The 24,655-nt window shown below is 42.0% G+C and overlaps 1 protein-coding gene and 1 long non-coding RNA gene across 5 annotated transcripts in view; one reads left to right on the top strand and one right to left on the bottom strand.

Moving 5' to 3' along the window:
- Positions 1–12,470: 12,470 nt before the first annotated feature.
- Positions 12,471–21,573, bottom strand: DYNLRB2 (dynein light chain roadblock-type 2). 2 transcript variants are annotated; one of them, XM_032486830.1, is made up of 4 exons: positions 21,451–21,573; positions 19,158–19,233; positions 13,573–13,740; positions 12,471–12,722 (listed from the first exon to the last, which is right to left on the bottom strand). In XM_032486830.1, the coding sequence occupies exons 1-4, from the start codon at positions 21,451–21,453 to the stop codon at positions 12,679–12,681; spliced, it is 291 nt and encodes a 96-aa protein (XP_032342721.1). In that variant the 5' UTR covers positions 21,454–21,573; the 3' UTR covers positions 12,471–12,678. The 2 variants fall into 2 exon arrangements, with proteins under 2 accessions (XP_032342721.1, XP_032342722.1); XM_032486831.1 differs by lacking the exon at positions 21,451–21,573 and adding an exon at positions 21,109–21,431.
- Positions 21,574–21,601: 28 nt separating this feature from the next.
- The window catches only part of LOC116665825, a 584,469-nt gene continuing 581,415 nt past the window's right edge, over positions 21,602–24,655 (top strand). Inside the window, exon 1 of one of the 3 annotated variants that reach the window (XR_004322543.1) lies at positions 21,602–21,775. This is a non-coding gene — a long non-coding RNA (uncharacterized LOC116665825). The remainder of the gene's footprint in view (positions 21,776–24,655) is intronic. The other 2 variants (XR_004322542.1, XR_004322541.1) reach the window with 2 other exon arrangements.

Below are 24,655 nucleotides of genomic sequence, written 5' to 3'. Positions count from 1 at the left end.
TTTTGTTTGCAGATTGTACTTCAATGAAAATTTAAATTGCAGGAAAACGTGGGAAAAAAGAAACCAGACAATAAAGAAGGGCAAAAAGGAGCAAACAAAATCAGGCATAATTCCACTCACTCAGAAATATCACCATTGTTAATGTCCTAGTGTGTGTTTTTCAAAATCTTTCCCACATGTGTGTGTTTTCAGACACATGTGACAGTATTCCTGGCTGTGTTGGAGCCAATTATCCTAATTTGGAGAGTGGAGCAGCCTGTTTTCAGTGCTGGTGGCAGTCACAATAGTAATGGCAATCCCAAACCGGGGTTCAGTATTCTGGGGAGTGCTGGGAAGAAATAAGTCTGAGAGAGACCTCAGATGTGCTGTGGATCTGGGAGGTAGTGATAAAATTGCTCTTACTTATTTAAAGTGTGTGCCCCTCTTTGCCTCCCACCCCCAAACTGGTGATGTGGATTATACTGCACACAATTTTATTCTTCATCCAACCTTTCTATGCTGAACGTAGACCAAATGCAGACTCTGAATGATGCGTGGTGTGGTGGAGGGGCAGTGGTAAATAAGACTTGATTGCTGACTTCAGGGGGCTTCGGATCAAGCAGTGTGACTCTGGGCAAGACACCACCCTCAAGTGAACCTCATTTTCCTTATCAGGAAAATGGGATTAATAACGTCTACCAGGTGAGGTTATCTTGAGGTCAGTGGGGTGACATCATAAAGCACCTGGAACATGGCCCGGGATCCATGACTGTAGGTGACGTTGGATAATAGTGCAGGAGCCCAGTGGAGCACACCCTGGGATCCAGGCGTGTCCAGCCGACTGTAGGCTGGTGCTGTGGGAAACTTGTTTGCCTGGGTGCTTTGAGGTCCTCACTTCTCTGTGGAAGGATCGTCTGATGATAGAATGGGGTTTATACCAAGGAAAGGTCCCTGTATGTAAACACTGAGAGGTGAGCTTCACAAGGAGCCCATGCAGAAAGGGGAGCGAGGCATCTCGTTCCTCACAGGTGGCAGTTGTGCCCAGCATGGGAGGCGATGGTGATGGCAGATGAGGGAGTGGTACCTGCCAGCATGGGGGTTCCCAGAGGTTATCTGTGGTGTTCGGAGCCCAGGGGTTCTGGTAGGAGCATCAAGGGAAGAGAGCTGGAGCAGGTGAAGGTGAAGGTCTTGGAGATGCCATGTGGAAACTGGCTGGCCTGACTCACTGACAGCTGAGGCACCCCAGGGACCCCCAGATAGTTGGGGTATGACACCTGCCCGGGGAATCAGCTTTGGCTGGATCTTCCGGGTGTCTCCTTTCTCTTTCTTTTAGTCAGGATTGAGGCATACGCTGATTTCCCTACAACATCCTTTTATATCTCTCTGCTGTTATTATTAACTGTGACTTTGGGTGGCCAGGGCTTGGCAATGAATGAAGATTTCAAGAAGAGAAAAAGGGTAGAGGGGCCAGTGTTCCTAAACTCCTAGTCACAGTCCCTCTCCCGGGGCACTTGTTGGGGGAAACACAGATTTTTCTTGTCCCAAGGAGCTCTTCTCAGACTCGGGTGAGAACAAGAATCCCTGGGAATACTCCTACAGGCAGATGCTGATTCCCAGGTCTGGGGTGGGGCCCCTGAAGGGTAGATGTGTGTAAGCACAGGGGCAAACAGCAGGAGGGGACAGATGCTTCGTGGAGAGCAAGCAGCTTTGCTTACCCCTGTGTGTGAACGGAGGTTGCTCTTCCTAAAGCGAGGTTTGAAAAGCACTGGTCTAGAATATGTTTCGCTTTGCATGACCCGCTGCCCAGATCGCTCTTTCCCTCTTCCTAACTTTGAAAATTGCTGTTCTGCCGTTAACATCCAGGTCAGGTGTGTTTGCCTGAACGCTGCTTTCCTTAAGCACCCAGCCCCTCTTGGCCCTTTATCTGCAGTGTGTTTGCACTGGCTCTCGCACATGCTTCGTTGGTTGTTCTTGTCTCACTGAGTTGAAAAGGTATTCTTCGCACACCCATCTCCATTCTACACCAAGAGCTTTTAAGGGACAGGTGGGGATGTCACCCATGTCTGCTCCTGGGCAGAGTGTTGCTGGCATAATTAATGATTAAATGCTTGTAGAATGGGGCCCCCCTGGTCAATGGTTCCCTGATAAAGAAGCATATCTTCTTTCCCTTTACCTTCTCAGATGAAGGCAGTATTTTTATTAATTTGAAATTTAATAAGTGGTTATTCCTCTCTTCTTGCCTCTCCCAAACTGTTGGGTTTGGCAAGAGCAGGTAAACATGTTCAGATAATATCATCTTTCCCATCCTTCTGACATTGACAGTGGTGTGTGTGTGTGTGTGTTCTCCTGGAGACACTAGACAGTCACTTTCCCCCTACTTCCCCGAGATATGATCAAATACCCAACCAAAAGGTTCAGAGTCTGTGAACAACTTAAAGTTCATGCTAGATAAAGGACCTGGCTGACAGCACCATTTGGGGCATTGTAATCTGATGATGCTGGCGCCAGCCCATTCCCCAGAGGTCTGGGACTTGCTGACACAGGCCTCCCATCCACGCTCCACAAAGGGTGCAGCTGTGAGTGCTGGAACCTATTCTGAGAAGCTGGGCCTTCTGTACTCCTGGCATTGATGGGGAGGCCCCAGGTATTTCCTTGGGGCCATTCCAGAAGCAGAAAGTTGTGCAGGAGCAGATGCAGAAGGAGGCCCACGAGAGTCAAGGACCTGCCTAAATTCATTCTGCAATCTGCATTGAGAAGTTGTAAAGCTTCTAATTGGTCAGAATTCTGTCTTGAGTATTCTTGGAGGGTGTAGCTAATTACATCGACTTCAAAGGTGCTCATTAATTTGGTGGACACCTTTGTAACCAGTCGCATGATCCAGGGAACAATGTTTCTAAAATAGGTCCTGGGTAGGGACAGAGATGTTGACTATTTCCCCCGCCTCCAGACTTTGAGCACCCACCTTGTGCCAAATTTTCTGCCAGGCACATGGAGTGAGAATAAAGCAGAGTTTGTGTCCTCAAGCCTAACAGAATGCCAAATGCACAACTTTTCTTCATTAGTTTGTTAAGTCAATGCAGCCAGTTACTACAGACCAGAAAATCAGTCTGATGGATTGAATTAATCCATCAATCCAGACTAAATAGAAAAGCTGGTTATATGTGTAGGCAGGTGGGGAGGGGAAAGGAAGGAATGGTTGAAACAGGTTACAAGTGTGGATGGAATAGGAGGGAGAACAGCATGGTGCAAACTAGTTTTCTGTGTAGACACAAGGGGAGGAATCAAACATGACTCGATGAACGCACAAAACAGTAGATGCTTGCTTTTTTTTTTTTTACTTTTTTTTTATTGAGTCATAGTCAGTTTACAATGTGTCAATATCTGGTGTACAGCACAATTTTTCAGTCATACATTAATATACATACATTTATTTTCACCATGAGCTACTACAAGATCTTGAAATATTTCCCTGTGCTATACAGTATAAACTTGTGTGTGTATGCTATATATACCTGTCAGTATCTGTAAATTTCGAACTCCCAGTCTATTCTTTCGCACCCACACCCCACTGGCAACCACAAGTTATATTCTATCTCTGTGTGTCTGTTTCTGTTTTATATTTAAGTTCATTTGCTGTCATTTTTTTTTTTTTTAGATTCCACATATGAGTGATCTCATATGGTATTTTTCTTTCTCTTTCTGGCTTACTTCACTTAGAATAATGTTCTCCAGGGACATCCATGTTGCTGCAAATGGCATTATGTTGTCATTTTTATGGCTGAGTAGTATTCCATTGTATAAATATACCACAGCTTCTTTATCCAGTCATCTGTTGATGGACATTTAGGCTGTTTCCATGTCTTGGCGATTGTAAATAGTGCTGCTATGAACATTGGGGGGCAAGTGTCTTTTTGAATTAGGGTTCCTTCTAGATATATGCCCAGGAGCAGGATTCCTGGGTCATATGGTAAGTCTATTTTTAGTCTTTTGAGGAATCTCCATACTGTTTTCCACAATGGCTGCACCAAACTGCATTCCCACCAACAGTGTAGGAGGGTTCCCTTTTCTTCACACCCTCTTCAGCATTTATCATTTGTGGACTTTTGAATGATGGTCATTCTGACTGGTGTGAGGTGATACCTCATTATAGTTTTGATTTGCATTTCCCTGATAATGAGTAATATTGAGCATTTTTTCATGTGCCTATTGGTCATTTGTATGTCTTCCTTGGAGAATTGCTTGTTTAGGTCTTTTGCCCATTTTTGGATTGGGTTGTTTGTTTTTTTCTTATTAAGTAGTATGAGCTGTTTATATATTCTGGAGATCAAGCCCTTGTCAGTTTCATCTTTTGCAAATGTTTTCTCCCATTCCATAGGTTGTTCGTTTTGTTTTGCTTATGGTTTCCTTTGCTGTGCAAAAGCTTGTAAGTTTAATTGGGTACCATTTGTTTATTTTTGCTTTTATTTCTATTGCTTGGATAGACTGCCCTAGGAGAACACTGCTGAGATGTATGTGAGATAATGTTTTGCCAATGTTTTCTTCTTGGAGCTTTATTGTGTCTTGTCTTAAGTCTTTAATCCATTTTAAGTTTATTTTTGTGTATGGTGTGAGGGAGTATCCTAACTTCATTGATTTATATGCTGCTGTCCAGTTTTCCCAACACCATTTGCTGAAGAGACTGTCTTTATTTCATTGTATGTTCTTGCCTCCTTTGTCAAAGATTAATTGACCAAAAGTTTGTGGATTTATTTCTGGGCTCTCTGTTCTATTCCATTGATCCATATGTCTTTTTTTGTACCAATACCATGTTGTCTTGATTACTGTGGCTCTATAGTATTGTCTGAAGTCTGGGAGGGTTATTCCTCCAACCTCTATTTTTCTTCAGTAATGCTTTGGCAATTCTGGGTCTTTTGTCATTCCATATAAGTTTTATTATGATTTGTTCTAGCTTCTGTGAAATATGTCCTGGGTAATTTGATAGGTATTGCATTACATCTGTAGATTGCCTTGGGCAGTGTGACCATTTTAACAATATTGATTCTTCCAATGCAAGAGCTTGGGATATCTTTCCATTTTTTAAAGTCTTCTTTAATTTCCTTCATCAATGGTTTGTAGTTCTTCATGTATAAGTCTTTCACCTCCTTGGTTAGATTTATTCCTAGGTATTTTATTACTTTGGGTGCTGTTTTAAAGGGGATTGTTTCTTTACTTTCTTTTCCTGTTGATTCATCATTAGTGTAAAGAAATGCAACTGATTTTTGTACATTAATCTTGTATCTTGCTACCTTGCTGAATTTTTTTTACTAGTTCTAGTAGTTTTTGTGTGGAACTTTTAGGGTTTTATATATATAGTATCATGTCATCTGCATATAGTGACAGTTTTACCTCTTCTTTTCCAATTTGGATCCCTTTTATTTCTTTTTCTTGCCTGATTGCTGTGACTAGGACTTCCAAAACTATGTTGAATAGGAGTGGTGAGAATGGGCAACCTTGTCTTGTCCTGGATTTTAGTGGTTTTCAGGTTTCCACCATCACCCTGATACCAAAACCAGACAAAGACATTAAAAAAAAGAAAATTACAGACCAATATCACTGATGAACATAGGTGCAAAAATCCTCAACAAAATATTAGCAAACAGAATCCAACAGCACATAAAATAGATCATACACCATGATTAAGTTGGGCTCATCCCATGAACAGAAGGATGGTTTAACATACACCAATCTATCAATGTAATACACCACATCAAGAAGAGAAAGGACAAAAACCACATGATCATTTTGATAGATGCAGAAAAAGTATTTGATAAAATTCAACACCCATTTATGATAAAAAACCCTCACCAAAGTGGGTATAGAGGGAACATATATCAACATAATAAAAGCTATTTATGACAAACCTACAGCCAGCATAATACTCAATGGTGAAAAACAGCAGATGCTTTCTTGATGGGGAGATCAGTCCTGCGAGCGGCTCCTGGTATGATGACATTCCGTGAATGGAATGGTGGTCCAATATCCTGGAGACCCAGATAGATGGCTGATTGCTGGGGATGTGAGGGGTTTGGTGAAAGGATTAGGAGTAACTACTCTACCTGAGGAACCCCTTGGAATGTTGTCAATCTCAACATTGTGACACTGGTCATGTTTACAATGATAACATAACCACTATGATGGTCATCTCCCAGCACTTACTGGTTCTCTAGGTGGTACTGATGATGGTGATCAGAATCGTACCTGCCCTTTGTTGAACATCTCCTAAGTGTCATAGGCTTAATATAATTTCTTCTTGTCTCCCAACAACCTACCACGTAGGAGTTACGGTCTGTATTTTACAGGTAAGGACCAGAGATGTTAGTTTCCTTATCACGTATCTGGTGAGTCATCAACGTAAGGGAGTGGTTAAGAGTGTGTGCCTGAGTCAAGTGTTGGGGTTTTGGTGCCTCCTCTGACACTTACAGGCTTGACTGACCTTGGGCGAGCTGTGAAACTCCTGTAAGACTTGGTACTCTTTCTGTAGATTGTGGCTGTCATGAAAATCCGATGAGCCCGTCACATGGAAAGTAATCAACAAAGTCACCTGCAGCTGCTGTTCTTTTCACCTCCTCTTCCTCTTTTTCTTTCTCTTCTTCTTCTAAAATAAATAACATAAATAATAATTTTATTATTATTATTGTTCCTATTGATGGTAGGGTTGAGAATCAAAGACAGACCTGATCAGCTATCAGCAGGCTGCTTCCTTTGGCCCACACTGCCTTCAGGGGACAAGGGGACAGTAGGCCGTCAGGGAAGTCTGTGCTGCACTTCTTTCCTCTTTTTGTCTCTCATATGACTCTCTGCCACTTCAGACGCCCCAGGCCACCTGGAGTGATGCTGTGTTAACGCATCTGCCCCGGAGTCCAGGTGGCTGATTCTCTTTCCAGCCGATGACAGAGGCAGAGGCCACTCTCTGGGTGGAAATGAACTAGAGCCTCAGCTCCCCAGTGAGAGGGACGTCTCAGTCCCACTCTCCCCCTCTGGAGCTCTGCCTCCGAAAACATCCAGCAGTGACTGATGCCCCTGTCTAGCTAAAGCCATGGGGCATGTTTTGAAGCAACGGGGTGGGAGACCACAACCCATCTGTTCAGGGCCTCTGATTAATGCACACTTCCTGCAGGCCCTGTGTCTGATTTAAGCAGCCACCAGTGACCCAAATATAGTCCTAAAGTATTAATTAAGGACTTTTTGGTTTCAGGCAACAGATAAAACCCACTCTGGTAGTGTACACAAAAGAGGAACACTTACTAGGCTTTAGAGGGGGTCTCATATACCCAAGGGCAGAAATGTAGCTGAGGACCTCAAAGACTGCAGGGAACCCATGGCGTGAGCACTGTGTTCTTGCTCTGGTTACAATGCTCGTCTGCACGTCTGCTGCGTTCCTTCCTTCCGAGAACTGGTTCTCTGTGCTACCCCACTGTGGAAAATGTGGCAACCCCAACACCTGTGTTTCTGTACCACAGTCCACCCACTTGGGAATTTTCTGTCTGACTCTCTTCTAAATCTAAATACCAAGGAAGCATCTCTCATTGACCTCATCTGGGCAGGTGTCCACCAACAAGCTTGATGGAGTTGCATACAGATATTATGAAAAATCAGTATAAACCCTAGATAAGAACATGAAAATGCTTATTAAATGATAAATAAAGGAATTAGACAAAAGTGTGTACCCGGCAGGAATAAAACTCTTGAAATCCATTTACTTGTAGGGTTAAAGATTAGAAGAGGCCACAGTGAGACGTATTAAATGACTTGTATTCTGGTAAACTTGGTTTATTTTGCTGCTGTTGCTACTATTAATAATAATAATTGGCATTTGTGCTGTACTGTATAGTTCAGAAGGCGAGGCCACTTTGGGTGGGCATTATTCATATTTGTAAGCTGGGTCAACCGAGGCTCAGAGCAGCTGGGGACGCTGCTAATAAATGAGAGTCAGACTTTGCATCTCATGATCTTTCAGCTGCACTGTATTTGCGTCTCATGTTGTAAAGTTGACCAAAGAAAGAGAATTTAAAAATCGTTTCTGCATGATTGAGCAAGAATGGTCAAGGTGGAGGACATCAAGCCAGGGAGTCCTGAGGTCACGTATGGTGACAGGAGAAAGGGTAAGGACCAGGAGGAAGTAAGAAGGTTCAGACTTCTTTCCTCTCTGTTCAAGAAATGGCTGAGCACATGGCCAACCCAACCCCCTGTGTCAAAACTTGCCTAAGAAATACACAGAAAAGTGTTACTAACCTTAGATATTCAGATCCTAAAAATATTCAAGACTTCCCCTGGGGATGCCTGAGTTTCCATTATTAGAGATGATTTCATATTAAGGGAGTGTACTCTAGCCCTGTGGTTCCCAGGATTTGAAGTACCAATTTATCTTTTGTAAGGCTCCTGATTGGAGATGTTACCCTGACTCTGAAAGCTCTGTTATGGCCGTAAAACATCATCTACTTTTATCTTTAAGTACAGGGGATATAAGACAAAATATTGGTTGATTGATTATCTATGGTAAATTCACCTAAACACATTATAGTTTCCTGTTCAAGGGCATATATTATGTATTTCCTAAATTCAGAGGAGTATGGATATTTACCTCAGGTCAAAGATATGTTGGGGATAATTGTAATTTATTAAAGACCCAAAAGGGGGATAAATCCAAGTCTTAGTCTATGGCGATGTTTGCTTTTGAAGAGGTGATCTAGCTCAAAAGACAGAATGTTGCTAGTAAAAGGGACTTTGAGAGGCAGGCACCTACTGGAGCTTTGGCCAGCCTGCCGCCCATCCTCCTCTGAGATGGTCCTGCTATTTCAGTGATGAAGATTTGGGAGCTCGTAATGCTAATGATGTGTAAATGCACCTTAGCTATTTTATTAAACTGGTCTTGCCAGGTTCGTTCTCATTAATATTTATGGTTGGGATACGTTCCTCCAGAGATTCTGCAAATAGCTGTCCTGTTGTTCAGGTAAAATTTATAGCAAGTTGGATTATGGGAAGGCACTAGTGAGTCCAGGCTTGTACTTCTCATAGGAATTGAAAACTTTATCAATGGTTTTGTACGGGTGTGAATCTTTAGTCTATAGATCCAGGCATCTTTTAATTTTTTTAAATAAGAGCTAATTTACTGTGCTGTTCTGAATCCGAGGGGAATGCCGTGAAAGGCAGAGAGGGGTGGTACAGATTCCCTAAGATCATATCCTCTTCCATTGTAATTGGCTTTGGCAAGTTCTGTACCACAGTCTGTCTCTAGCAAAGGGTTACGGTTTCCTCTGGATGCAAAAGCACTGGCAGGACCACAGCAGAGTTCCCTGCCCAGTGGGATGGAAGGGTCTTCTTTCACAGAAGAGCCCACACAGAGCCCTGGCACTTAAAACAGTGTCCTCTGCACCTGCCAGAGCTTTCCCACTGCTACATCTCAAATGGGGCTTGAAATTTCTGGCTGGGCCAGGAGGAAGGAAGTGGCTTTACCACTCAGCTGTGCATCTGCTGATGAGCTCTGGGTGGGCTGGGGAACTAGGGGGAGATGACAGATTTAGGTATTGGAATCAGATGTTACCTCTGGTACATTTTATAGCAATGAGCTAATCTCTACCTCCTGCAAACAATTTTTTGGAGGGTATGGATGGGGTCTCACAAGTGTGAGCCCTCTTATAAGATCACAAGCACCAATTCCAGTGGCATGACCAGTTCAGTACAGACTCACATACTTGATTCCTGAAAGACGACTGGATACCTGGTTCAGGTGAACTCCTCACCTGTAAAACCAAGGAGTCAGGTAGATGGTATCAGTGATTCTCTCCCTCAGTAGCACATTTCCTTGCTCCTTGGATTCTAACAAGACATCGTGTATGCTGGAAACCATCAGCACGTGTAGAAGCCGTCCCTGGGTGAGGGGGTATTATGGTACCTAGACTTCACTGGGCTGAAGGGTGAGGTTGGGTCCGTGATGGTATATCTGGTCTCTGAGTCATGATGCAGAAGGAAGGGGAAGTGCTCACTTGTGACCAAGACCTTCTCTTGGGCTGAATTTCCTCTATACTTACAGGCTGCATCTGCGTCCAGTCAGGAGGGACTCAAGCAGGATGGGGCACAGATGGCACTGGGGACTCTAGGGAGAATCAATTCATACCCATTCAGCACCACCTCGAGGTGGAGAGTAGAGAAAGGAGTTCTCAAAACAGCTAACAAGCTAGAGACAGGACAGCCAAATGCAACGTGTGACCTTCGATAGAATCCTGAATTAAAAAAAATCCAGCTATAAAGGACATGATTGGCACCACTGGGAAAATTTGAATATGACTGTATGTTAGATGGTATTTTTGTATCAATAATAAATTTTTTAAGTATGAAATTGGGGTTATGGTTTTATATATAGAATATATATATATATATATAGAGAGAGAGAGAGATGAAGCAAATGTAAAATATTAAAGAGTTGGTGAATGTGAGTGAAGCTTATGCTGGTGTTCATTCTCTACTCTTCTGCAGCTTTCAAGTTTTTTAAAAAAAAAAGCGTGCTTGAAGTTGAATATATGTCGGAGTATAGGTTCTCTATTCCTGCAATCTATCTCTTCTGTCTTTATTCATCCTACTCATTGGAAGAACTCATTTCTGCTGTAATTTAAGCTTCTTTCCTCATTTGCTCTGTTCTCTCTGGAGACGGAGTCTGCATCCTCCCTGTAAATCTAGGGCTCAGCAGGCTTGATGACTTGGGGAAGCTCAGGGCTGCTCCCAGAACTTGTGTTTATGTTTGTCACCATCCCAGTAAGACCCACTGTTGAGTAACAGCCGTGAGTCTCAGCCTGGAGCAGCACTGCAAGGACCTGGAGAGGATTTCTGGAGTGTACGCCTGTGGGTCCCACCTTCCGGCAGCTCTGCGATCTGCAGCGGGGCTCAGATGTCTGTTGCATGGATAGGCTTGGCTGTTTGGCCTCAGCCTCTGTGGTCTTGCTCAGCCTTGACCTGTCTCCTTTCCCATCACCACTTGGAGAGTAAACCCCTTCACTCGAGGGATTTGCCCCAGGCCTTCCTTTCTGCCCAAACCATTGTCTGCCTGGGTTGGCCGTGGTGGCTTCACAGGAGGCAGGCTGGTGCCCTGGGTGTGGTGGGATTAAACCTGTCCTGCACCATTCCTCACTCTTGGCTTGTGGAGGAGTTGTGAGGACTCAAGTGGAAGTGCCTGTGGACCTCCGTGTGGGGTTGTTACTGAGTCCAAACTTGTTCTGCTCGCTGCACGACAGGTCAGTAAATTGGGAAATCAGGTGATGGAGCAAGGATAACGACGTTATTCAGAAAGCCAGCAGTCGGAGAAAACGGGGGACTAATGTCCTGGAGAACGCTTCCCCAAGTCAGAATTCAGGCTCCTTTTATACTAAAAAGGGGAGGGGATGTGTTTGGTTGTTGCAAACTTCTTGGTGTCGGAATTCTTTGTTCTTGCAGCTGTCCACGTAGGTCAGGTCATGATGTTCCTGTAAACCTCCCACAACACAAATGTTATTCTCTGCTCTGCAACTTTTTTTTTTTAATCTCTGTATGATTGGTAAAGTGTTATATACCCTTAAAGGTCAGAGCCTTGAGAATGGGCTCTCCTGCATATTTCAGGCTGTAGGCAACATTCTTTTACAAAAGGTGCAGAGCCAGCATGACTAAGCCCAGGAAAAGGCACAGGGTTAGAGCCAAAGGAACAGAGCTCATATGAAGTCAGATTTGTTCTTCCCGATTACAGGGTGATCTGTGCATCCTGACAAGAACCCTCTGGGAAGGAGAGGCCCGAGGCACAAAGGAGGAGAGGGGCTGCAGCTGTATCGGTAACGTTTTCTTATTTTTTGGATGAATCTCAACAAAATTATGCTGAGGGAAAAAAGACAGTCCCAAAAGGCTGCATATTGTATGATTCCATTTATGTCACAAACTTCTCGACATGACAGAAATATAGAAATGGAGGACAGACTATTGGGTGCCAGAGTTGGGGGAGTTTGCTACAAAAGGGCACCACGGGGAACCCTGGTGGTGATGGAAATGCTCTGTATCTGGATTGAATCAGTGTCCCTTTCCTGGTTGTGATACTGTGCTGTAGTTTGGGAAGATGCTGCCTTGGGGGAAACTGGGCAGAGGGCACACAGGATCTTGATGTTATTTCTTACAATTTCATGTGATCCTCAGTTATCTCAAAATAAAAAGTTTAATTAAAAAAAGAGGATATAAGGCAAATATGGCAAAATATGAACATCTATTCTGTATGGGTCTTAGAAATCTGCTACATTTGTTCTTTGATTTTCCTACTTCCCTTGGGGCTCCCACAGGGCTCCACTGAATCTCCTTGGCATGTTAACGAAATGGACAAAATTACACTTCTGTGCCGATTCTTGGTGGCAGTTACTTCTAGACTAAAAGAACTGTTGCAAGGAAGGCCATCTTCTCACTAGAATCCTTTGGTTTTGTGTATTATAAAAAAAAAAAGAGAGACATACACACCAGAATTTATTTATTATATAGTTAAATCACAAATTTACAATACATTCAAAAGGAACTAAATGAGACATGTAGAATGGTTTAAATGTAAAAATAGAAAGGAATGTCCAAAAGATCATTTAGGTTGGGGTATAATCTTAGTAATCACTAAGGAGTAAAGTGTTTTCATCCTAGCATCACAGGGCAGACTTGGCTGACGTAGGTCTATTCACATGGATTCTGAATGACAATCAGAAGATACTCCTTATCTGTGGAGAGATATGGACAAAATTAATCCACCCTAAAAAATTAAATGTTATAAGTGAATACTTCAGCTGACCTGCTTTTCTCTTCAAAACCTCACTTGGATCTTGTGTAGATCAGTGATTTCCCACTGTGGTTGCACACCAAAATCACCCATCAAGGTTTTAAAAAATACCATTTCCTGGGGCCTAGGCCCAGAGATTCTGTCTTCATGGGCCTGGGGTGCAGTCCCAGGTATCAGTAATTTTTTTGTGTGTGTGTAAAGTTCTACAGGTGATTCTGATGTGCCGCCTGAGTGACAGCACAGGTGTAGAAAAAGCTTTATTTAGTTGGTGGGTAATTCCGATTTTACAGATGTAGTATAGGGAATCTTGTTCTAGACTAGATTTAGGAACACGAGTCCTGTTTCACACTGACATCTGCTAACACTGTGACTGTACCTCTTTCAAGGAAAGAAGTATTTCGGTGGCTGTGGACTTTTAGTACCAGCTGAATGCGCTCTACCCTAGGAAGTTTAAGATTCTACAGACCTTTGATCCACCCTCTATTTATCCCCTGGGCAGGAGACATTTCTTCCACTCTCAGGAATGTGTGTGCTAAATTCACATAACATGAGACCCACACCTCCTAAATTTTTTGATTACAAATAACAAATCCAAGTGGGCAAAATTCAACTTCTTCACTAAGGCTTCACAAAATTTTCCAGTTGGAATTTTCAAACTCCTTCATTTTGTAGTTGAAGAACATTATGCGGCATATTGCATGTTAAAATCTACACTCCTCGTTCTTTGAGACAAAGCTTTTATCCAGCAAAGTACAAAGATGCTTTAAATGTGAAATGAAATGCCAGATTACCTGGAGCTACCATGATTTCATGTTTCTTTGACCGGATCCTAAGAAAAGTGAGGTCGTTCTGAGGATCAATGTCACGGACGGTGCTCCTGGCTTTCATTGTCAGCTGATGAAGAAGACCTGCATATTGAACGGTCGTCGAGTTGTCCAAGGTGGTTCGGATGGGAATGCCTGGGATGAGATTTAATGTGGGGTTAGGGTTTTTTTTTTTTCCCTGATTGTAAAAGTTATATGCACACTGTAGAAATATTGGAAGATACTGATGATTATGAAGAGGAAGAAACAGTGATGGCTCAGATTACTCACTGGTAACAATTTTATTTCCTTCCAATCTTTTTGTCTCTACATGGATTTTAAAATATAGTTGGATCAAACTATAATTACAGATTTGACTATGGCTGTTTTCTTCATTTAAATGACAGCATACAAGTTGTCCTTGTTGTTGACACTGCCAACAACATTATTTATAATAGTTGTAGACTGCACTATTTTATGGATATAATCAACCCCCTATTGTCGGATTGTTAGGGAGAGTGTTTTTGCTTTTGTTGCTAATGGTGTGATGGACATTTTTGTGCACAAATCTTTTGGAAGTTGTTAATTGACTATTTCAGCACTAAGCTAACATATTACTATACGAAGCGGATTCCCCTAAGCATTCTGTCTATGGTGAGTCTGCTGTGAAATGCCTGGTCTCGGACATGGTGCTGGCTTCTCCCTGAGGTCAGAAATAGAAAGGGGTATCGCTGCGCATGCTGGAGAGTATACCAGAAGGCGTGCTCGAAGTTTCTTCAGATCTTCCTCACACAGTATTCTCCAAATCTTAATTTTTATGTTAGAAAATACAGCAACAAAGACTCTGCAGTTTTGCAGGGCGTTCCCTGGTTTGCATTAGTTTTTGGTTTAAGCATAATTAAATTTTGGCTACTTGTGTGCTGTTGTTTCCTTATATGAGTTTAAAACAGAACCTATTAACTGGGAAAATCTAGCTGGACAAATATGCAAGTATAATTCAATTCAGTACAAATCTATCCAGCTCAATTCAGGTCACTTGGCGCCCATCATGGAGCAGGTGCTGTACTAGGCATTTTACGTATATTGTATCTAATCAGAGCAGGCCCTCGTATTGTTTTGAGAACTACCACGTAAGCCTGGGAATTCCAGGGATTTGATTTGCAAATGTGCCTTCAGGGGGACATATGAAGGTGAATTTGGGATCGCTGTTAAGTTCCCAGGTACCTGAATTCAGGCCAATCAATAAAAAAAGTCTAACTTGGTTTTCCCCTCGGGGAATGAGCTCCAGAAATCGTAAACAAAAGGAACACTTGCGACTTGAGATTTCACCCATTTTTCATGAAACTCTTTGAGAACCCACACTCTGACTTTGAAACACACGAAATTTCCTTTTCTTTTAAGAAAACCATTATCTCCAGAATAGGTCTTGCTAAACAAGACCAGGTCAATATTTACAGGAAAACCTGGTCAATAAATGTTTTATATAAAATGTGTTAATTTCTGTGTTGTTATTTTCTCCAGAAGTCAGTTCTGTCTCTCACACTTGAACCATCACAAGACATGTGTCTTGCACACAAGCAGGAAACTGAAGTGTAGCAAGCACTCAACCTTTTAAGAGTGCGTTTTGACCAAACAGTTTGATTTTGCATCCTAAAAACTGATGACCTACAAAGTCTGCGTTGCTCAGTGTCAAAAAAGAAATACAGCCCGAATAAATTATTTAAAATGTAGACGACAAGATTATGAATCAGATGCTCAGGTCTACTTAGTTAGTCTATTCGTGATCGGAGTCAATAAATAAAAGAGCTAGCCTTTCTGAATAATAAGTGCATGCAGTGGAAACTCTTGGAGTTTTTCATATCCACTGGAGACCCTTGAAAAATTCAATCAACAAATATTTATTGAGTTCTTGCTTGGTACCGTGTGAGGTAATTAAAAAATAACTTATTAGGAAGTAATTTGAGTGCGTGGTATAAAATTCTCCCACTTCCCCTTGGTGAGAGGTAACCATTGCTTCCAATTTCTTTGGTATCTTTCCAGAGATATTTTAAGTCTATTCAAAGATGTTTGTGTTTGCATTCTTTAACTGTATCATTCTCTATTTTGTACCTTAATTCTTTTCACTTAATACACTTGGGAAGTTGTTCCATTCAGCACACATAAGGCTAGGTCATCCATGTTAATGACTGCATAATGTGACTGTTGAATGGATGCTTTGTAATACACGTAACTAATATATCTTCCCGACAGGCATTTAGGCTGTTCCCAATCTTAGACTTTTGTAAACAAGGCTACAGAATACGTCTGCGTGTGTGCCATTTCACATTTGTATATATGTGTAGGATACATTCCTAAAATGTAACTTCTAGAACAAAGAGTATGAATTTGATATCGCTGCATCTATGGCACTACTTTAAAATAGGACTCTTTATTAAGATCCTAATAAGTTAGTACTCTTCAACTGTACATTTGTACTTTGCTTGATAGATTGTATTTCAGAAATAAAAGGAATTGGCTGGATGGCTGATAAAATCTAATGAAATTCAAATGATGGATTGTTAGAAACATCAGGAATATTTAAAATGAAGAGCCTACAGAAATCAGGCTTATATACATAAGAATATATGACAGATATGACTGTCTGGGAAATAAATATACACAGTCACAGTATCGAATCCAGTGATCAGTGCTGCAATATTATAAACAATGAATGGTTTTACAAATGGGAAACCAGGGTTAACAAAGAATCTACTCTAACAAAAACCTATACCACTCAGCATTGGGCTAAACGGATAAGTCCATGTTATTGTCATGATTAGGAAGTCTCTGTTTCAATAATCATGAAACCAAAGGATTCTATCTAACATGGCACAGGATGAGATCTAAATGTATAGATGTGGTAGAAGGCCTAGGTAACCACAAATAAAACCTAAAAATTTGTTAAAATATTTCACCTAGAATTAGTAGACTAAAAACACTAGTAGAGAACGAGAACGCATAAACATCAGCTCAGTTATATGTTTTCAGTATTAAATTTCACGGGACTTCTGAGAGCTGCCAAGCTGCACTGTAATAAATGGCACTTTCATCTCAAACTGAGTGGGCTGCTGAAATGGAGTATTTCATTTCATTCTGGTCACACAACTTGTACCATATGCTGTTAATAAACATCCTGGTCATACACTCTGGTTGTTAATAATCTGACCATAAAAATAAGCCCCTCATTTATATTTTTGGGAAAAAGGTTAATTTGGCTTTCAGAAAAGTAACCTGAATCCTAACACAACCGCATCCTAGTAGAGGTTAATTAGAAGTTAATGGGTATTAAACATAATATTTTGTTGCCTTTGGATGAGAAAAGTGTTAAATCAGAAACATCAGGAAAATAAAGTAAAAGTCATTTTTAATTCTACCACTCAGAGCTAATCACCATAACATACCCCTGCCTTTCCTTCCATATTTATTTTCAGGGTGTGTGTGTGCCTGGCTCTACTTAGGATTAGAAAATGCTGGCTACTGTTTCGTTTCCTGCTGTTTTTCCATCTAATATTGTGAGTATTTCCCATGACTCTAAATACTCTTCAACACTTTAAACAGAGTAATGGTTTATCAAGTAAATATTACATAATTAATTTAAAAATTTCTCTACTCTTGCAATAGATTTATTTATTGCTATTACGTATGATGCCCTTTGCACCTCTTTTCTTAGTCAATCCTTAAATTCCTAGGAATGAAATTACAGATCAAAAGGTATGGGTATTTTTCAGACACTTGACGCATATTGCCAAGATTCTGTACTTCAGACTAAGTCTTCCAAAGTAACATATTAGATACGATGTCCTGGGTGTCACAGGTGAATGTACCTGTACTGGGTTGAATAGTGTTCCCTCCAAAATTCAAGTACACCCTAAACCTCAGAAGGTGACCATATTTGGAAATGGGGACTCTGAAGACGTAATCAGTTAAAATGAGGACACAGTGGATCAGTATGGGCCCTAATCCAATGATTGGGGTCCTTCCTTATAAGAAGAGAAAACAGAGAGAACACTACAGGATGATGGGGGCAGAGATGGACGTGTCCACGAGCCAGTGCATGCTGAGGACTGCTGGAAATCACCAGAAGCTGGAAGACAGGCAAGGAGGGGTCCTCCTGTAGAGCTTTCGAAGAGAGCCTGGACCTGCAGACACCTTGATTTCAACTTCAAGTCTTCCAGAACCAAGAGTATAACTTTCTAATCTTCTTAAGCCACTAAGAGTGTGGTGCTTCGTTATGGCAGCTGAAGGAAACTGATACAGCACCTCTATAAAGTCATGCAAATAACCCATCTCAGGGAGCGCAGTAGAGTTTATGCAAATGCCTGAAACTAAAATCAGTTCAACCAGAACCATGCACTAGGGCTGGACTGCTTCCTGGAAATACTAGGCACATACTAGGCTCTTGACTTAACCTGTAGGCTGATGTTAAATCCTCTCCCTCCTGATCACTCAAGCCGGGTGAATTTATTATACTCAGTAGATGTTATGTTAAATTTCATTTTATCATTTTGCAAAACACATCAAATGTTTTATCTGTATAAATAAAAAATCCCTGCATTCTCAGAACTATTTAATGACAGTTAAGTGTTGGGTATTGTACCAGGCACCTGACAATTATTACTTCACTTAATTATCACAAAGCAAAGTAGGTTATTTTCCATTTTTAATGATAAGGGATTGAAGTTCAGAGTTTAAACAGACTTTCAGTTGGTAGCTGCTCAATAAATATTTATTGATGGATTTGCTCCATAATCCTGATTAGCTGTGAGAGTCTGTTGCCAAGCACTGAGTTGGCAATGTGCCAATTCCATGGTTGTACCACGAATTATATGAAGTAGCTACTCTTATTTCTACTAATGCTCTGGGATTTGTGGCAACTCTTGCCCTTCCAAATGCCTGAATTAGCAATGAAACCAGCAGAAGCCTTTATGAGGTTACCACCGTAGCTGAACATGGGGCAGTGTGCCAGAGCAAAAGCTCTGTGGGCTGTTCATAGATTTTGTGGATCCAGAGCAAGTTTCTGGTACCAGTCTATGGATTTCACAGGTGGAAATGTATTGGCCCTTCTTAAACTCTAACCACAAAGACTACACTATCAATTACATTAAAATTTACTTCTCAAAGATTTTATTAACTCTGGGAAAGGAACAATTTCACTTAAAATGAAGATGGAAACTATGCTTTATAATGTTAAATTGAAAGCAAACTGCCAACAATGGTATTCTTCCTATCTTCAAGGTAGTTTTATTGCTACTCCTGAAATGTTAGAGTTACCAAAGCTTTAAAAATTAGACAATGTGTAGCATTTCTTAGGAAGGTATAGACATTTTTGTACATGTCTTATTCATACTTATTTCCCTGCCTCTTAGCTGACAGCTTGAATGCGATAGATAATGTTTGGTAAGTAAACACCATAGCTAAAATATACATCTACTTTTGGTTTAAAATGCTAAAAATGTCTATCTCAAGGCTTGGCACCACAAAGAGGCTCTTGGTTGGCTTCTGTGTGTCAAGAAGGCAGCCTGTGATGTATTTACCTTCTGCGTTTACAACCATCGTTCCTATAACTCCTTTATGGCTCTGGATCCTCTTTAGGGTTTCCTCCACCTCTGCCTGGAAGAGATCAGAAAGGCAGTTAACCATCTTTGTCGTGACCCAACTTCTAAAGAGAGTGGTTTTAGAAAGATTCCTATTCCCCTACCTCCTTAAACTAAGGTATTGGATGCTGTAATCTCAGGTTTTTGGAAGAGAGCTTTGAAACTGTTAAGTCTCATGTACAAACCTATATTAAGACCCCCAACACCCAGCCTTGACAAATACCAGAAAGCTTACTGCCTTACAAGAGCTCACTTCATTTTCATCTGTCTCTGTTTACTGGAAAAGTATCCTCTACGTTGGACAGAAATCTGTTCCTGGTGATCTTTGAGCTTTCTGTATTCACATGAAAAATTCCTTTTCTACATTATAGATTTTAAAAAATATTTATAGAGTTATATAACTGCCTCCCTCTGTCTAAAAGCATCACTTAATGAGAAATCATATTCCCAGTCCTAAATGTTACCTTATTGGGAGTTCAGGTGGTTAAATTCAGGATATTCTGTAAAAACCATGTATTCCAGGATTCCAGAGTCTCTTGGTAATTACAGCCTGGGTCTCAGTGCAAGCTGAACGTTCAACCAAGAATGACTGATTATGTTGGAATTCCAGTACCAGATTTTAAACTCAGCTTTCTGAATCTTATGCATAGACTATATTGTACCAGTTTATTTCCTTCTACAAAAGTTAAAGTCAAGAATAATTTTTTATCAGCCTGCGTATTTTTTCATTAACTGAGTGATCACTGGATGTTCGGAATTCAAATAGTATTCTGCAGTCTCTTGATGAGGGTTTAAGATATATTTTTTCTTCCCAACATTGTACAGGTGAACATTATGTTATTTTAGTCAAAAGACAGATTTCTTTTGCCCCTAATGTGAGTGGGAGTGCTTATTTCCTCTTTCCATCATTATGGCAGGTGTTTTCTACATTTCAAGCATTCATGTACTAGAATTACAATTTTTGCCATTATGAATACTATTTATATTATTTACCCAGCAAGTTCTTCAAATTATCTCACTGCTAAAAGCTTAAATAAATGTATTTTAAAAGGAAACATAACATCACTACCACAAATGCAAATCTGGTATCATTTATCATAAGCAGAAATAACCATAAAAACAAAACAAAATAGAGCACATATTACTAAGTTCTACCCCAGTGGAAGCTCTGAGACTGAGGTCTGAAAGGTGAAAAATCAAAACTACCAAATGATAGTGGTATTAATGCCAGAAATTTTCTCTTGGTATAGTCTAAAGGCTGAAAAAAATGAAAGAGAATTAATTTTCTCTGATGTGATTTACTGTGTTTTTTTGGTACTTCTGAGCCATCTTAAGTAGCAACGGTTTGCATCTCATTAGGGGAAACACTGCTCTAATGCATAATAGCTGTACAGGGGATCAATAACTACGTTTTGCCTCTATAAGACAACGTCCACAGCTCCTTACAACCAGTGTCCTCCTTTATCTTTTTCTGTTTTACTTTTCTCCCAGCTTCTCTCTGCTTTTCCCAACTTTTCCCTCTCCCCAGTTTTCTCCTTTCCTGATTTCTGAGCCCTCCTAATGCAGTCTCATAATTCCCATCGCCAATCCTCTTTTAATCCCTTCCTTAAAAACAAACAAAAAACCCAAAAAACAAAACAAAAAATCCCCCAACTCTTTGCTTTCACTTTGTTCTTTTTCGTACTTCCCTCAGTCTCCATTTTCCTTTTCTTCTCCTTCCCCTATCCCCCCGCCCCCTCCTTCTTCCTCCTTTCTCTTTATTTTCCTTTCTTCTCTCTCAGTCTCTCCTCCTCTCCTCTCTCCACTGCCTTGCGCTCAATGTCCCACCATCTCTTCCCTCTCAAGGTGATTTTTCTCCTCTCCCTCCCGCCCCTCCCCTTCTCAAACTTGCCTTGTTGTAGAGGAGATCTCATTCCCCTCAGGATCTTTCATCCCCTCGGTATCCCTTCTTTTTCTCGAAATCCTCCCTCCCCAAGTACTACCCCCGGTAGTTACTCCCGCTAGATATCTATGCCCCGGATAGCTCCCCCGACCTAGACATCTTCTTCCCTCCCTCCACGGTCGCCCTCTGTTCCCTCTAGGTCTCTGTGTCGCCGCTCCAATAAGTTTCTGGAGCCCCCTGCCTTCGCCGCGGCCCCGGGACTGGCGGGGCCACGGTCGGCCCCGGGAGCCGGTCAGCGAAGGTCCCCGCAGATCGGCGCCATTGGGTCGCGGACGGAGACCCAGGATTTACCATCGCGCGTGCGGCGAGACTCTGGGCTCAGACGGCGCTGCCGCTGCCCGGGATGTCAACAACGCTTTCAGCCGTTGCTAGGAGACAGGGGGGGAAGTGGCCTCCCGGAAGCGTGGGTGCCCGCGCCTGCGTGCGCGCGGCAGGCTCTTCCGCCCCGAACTGGCCTGACGCCTCCCGGCCGCCGTAGGCGGAGGCTGGGGCCCGTGGCCCCGAGCGCCCACCTGGGGCTCGCCCGGCCCGCGGGGCGCTGGGGCCGAGGAGTGCAGAGGGGCTTAGGCCGGGCTCCGGGTCATTCGTTCGTCCTTTCATTCATTCATTGCTTGAGGTACGCATTCGTGTAACAGTCACTTCCTCGTTTAAGAACCATTTGTTGACCACCTGCCACATACCGGGCTCTCCTCCGGGCCTGAGGTACATTCTAGCGGGGGAGACAGACGAAATGCGACAAACGAAGCAATACTGTCCAAGTGTGATACGTGCTCTGGAGCAAAGAAACCGGGGTGGGTCCGTGTGACTCGGGGGTGATACTTGGTGGTGGATTCCAATGCCTTGTGACACTCGGCGTACTTCCTGAAGCGCTGCCTTATGCATCGCTGACAGGGTTGTTCCCCCGACCCCCAAGGACAGTTTTTTTTTTTTTTTTTTTAATTAAGGAGGAAGTCTATCGCAGCATCGAATAGTGAGTGCAGTCATATATATACTCATTAATTTACACCGCCTCCACACAAACATGTTAAGCGCTGTCTTCCACGGTGTGTTCTGTAGTTGTAGCACCTCCAAGCTGCTCTTCGCTCAGAGAGTTGCTACTTAGCAGCAGTTTTGTTTAATCCATTAGGATCTTTATTTATTTATTAGAAAATCATTTGCCCACGTTTCTGAATTGCTGAAAAATTGCAGGTAGTAGTGCTGGAGGTTCTTCACGTTGAGGTAGAAGAGTCCACTGGGTACTTAAGGAACTGATGATGGAGGAAAACAGAAGTTGAAGATCAGTTAGGGATGGGCAGAGGTCACTTCATCTTTTGGAGAGCATTGATATATCTTTGTTGTCTGGGAGGAAGAGACCGACTATGTGTGAGGCACAGAGGGAAAATTTTGTGGCTGCGGTAGTAATGAAGTCCTGAGGTTTGCAGAGGGCTTTGATCACTAAACTTCATGCACTAAATACAAGTGGGAATGCATCTCCACAGGGACCTTGCTATAATGACTCCCTGTAGTACTGATTCAGCGTGTGCGTCTATTTCCAATAAGCAGTCTCACACCAAACAAAGCGTGCTTATTGCCAGGAATGTCAGCCAGAATCTGGGTAGGTCCTTGTCAGTGTGCTCTGATGCTCTGCAACAATTTTGACCTTCATGGTTTTGGACTAGATGATCCATTTCAACTTGGATTCTATCATTTTATGATAATATGTACAGAAGCACTCTGAGGAACTCTAGTTCTGCTTCAAAAAAAATTTTTTTTTGTGGGGGAGGTGATCACTGTCATTTTGGTTTTTTCTCCGAGAAACTTATACTTTTCAAAAAGCCAAGTCACAGTAGCTAACTTATGTCTCTTGTTGCTCCACATTTGGAAGTCCCAAGGAAGATGATTTGGAATTGGAAGTCAGGATTGTGGGGGAGGAGCCTGGTGTGTGTTGGGGGCAGATCTAGCTCTGCTCTGATTGCCTATATCGCTTTCCAGTAATACAAGTATAGGCATTTACAGCAATCCTCACTGAATTGTACAAACACTGATTCTTGGGCTCTCTGGGTGCTTCTGATCAAGGAGAGTCCTACTTGATGGTGCAGCCATTTGTTTTGCTCATAGAAATCAGTGGCAGTGCACCGTATTATCTCTGGTGTCAGTCAGTGTTAATGAAGGAGGAAGTCTTATCGCAGCATCGAATAGTGAGTGCATATGCATGGAGTGTGAATCTCCTGGTTTCTGGAATCAGGGTGTCAAGCTCATTCAATAGCTGACAGCTGTGATTAGAGCAGAGCAAGACTCCAGCATGAAAGGCACTGACAGGAGTACCCAACTGCTGAAAAAGTAATGAGAAGTAGCCAGACTGACTTCCAACCAACAGTCAAGTCTGACTCAGTGTACACAGGAAATCAATGAGGAGAATATGAGCCATTTTCTCCTTATCGATTTTCACTTCTAATTATTACGTGGAGGTACCTTGGTTTAATTTTTATGCCTTTTGGGGGCTAGAATGCATATCCAAAGCTGTGCTGTATGAAGTGTCTTGGCAGTGTCTGTCATGCTTCCTGCCCCATCCTCAGGACATGGGGACCCTGCTTTGCCTCCTTCTCCCATTCATCCCCTCACCCCTTCTTCTGACCCACAGTAAATGCTAAATAACTGAACTAAAGCAAAAGAATGAATGAATAACACTTTTTGTAAGTACTCTGAAGCGACTCTCAAAGTTGTGGTAGATACGAAGACAAAGTCTACTGTTCTTCACGTGTAATTGTGTCAGAGTGAGATGACTTCCTCTTGGGGTCTGTCTCCTTGGTAATTTGTTACTGCTCTCTGCTCTGAAGAAATCAGGTAACTTCATGAGCTCGAGTTTTCTCTTGGGATTTTCTTGGGATTACCACACAGATCTAAGTTTGGCTTTCCTGCTTGTTGGTGGATAGTGAAAACTGAGCCATGGAATGTATTTTTGTGCCCATTTTCTCATAAGATAAGGCAGTATTTGTCAACTTGAACAGAACTTCTAGTACCCTCCTGGTTTTGCTCAAAGAAGTGTACACTAGATTCTTCGAAAACGTCCCTTAATACTGAGGCAGAATTAGAAATGTCACTGATATCAGTAAGTATTAACAAACTAACCCAATACCATAGAATTACAGGATTACAGATTCAGGGTTTCAGAAGGTCAACCATTTTATGCTTCTTATTAGGCAAAGACAGCCTCTATGGTACTTCTTCCCAGGACTCAAGTGTAGCATAAGCATTTACTTCCCATAAAAGAATCCTCTGTTGGAGTTAAATGGTTTCCTAGAGCACAGAATTTGGAGTTACATACAGCTGGGGTTGATGTTTCCAGGTGTGTTTCCATGAGAAAATGAATTCTCAGAGCTTCTGTTTCCCCATTTATAAAGTAGGAAAGATAATACCTAACAGAATTGATGTGAGGTGCAAATGCTATTATGTGGGCAAAATGTTTGGCTTGTATCAGGTGCCCAGTATGGATCATTTCACATTTCTTTCTTGCGTC

This window comes from Camelus ferus, chromosome 9 (assembly GCF_009834535.1).
Source record: "Camelus ferus isolate YT-003-E chromosome 9, BCGSAC_Cfer_1.0, whole genome shotgun sequence".
In the NCBI taxonomy this organism is placed as follows: domain Eukaryota; kingdom Metazoa; phylum Chordata; class Mammalia; order Artiodactyla; family Camelidae; genus Camelus; species Camelus ferus.
The sequence above is the reverse complement of the archived record's forward strand: the minus strand, read 5'-3'. Positions and strand labels throughout refer to the sequence as shown.

Excerpts from the sequence above, each read along its gene's own strand:
- DYNLRB2 (XM_032486830.1), bottom strand. Across the intron at positions 13,741-19,157 it reads GATGGTTGTAAACGCAGAAG|GCATTCCCATCCGAACCACC; the intron begins GTAAATACATCA and ends ATCTCATCCCAG. Across the intron at positions 12,723-13,572 it reads TGAAATCATGGTAGCTCCAG|ATAAGGAGTATCTTCTGATT; the intron begins GTAATCTGGCAT and ends ATCTCTCCACAG.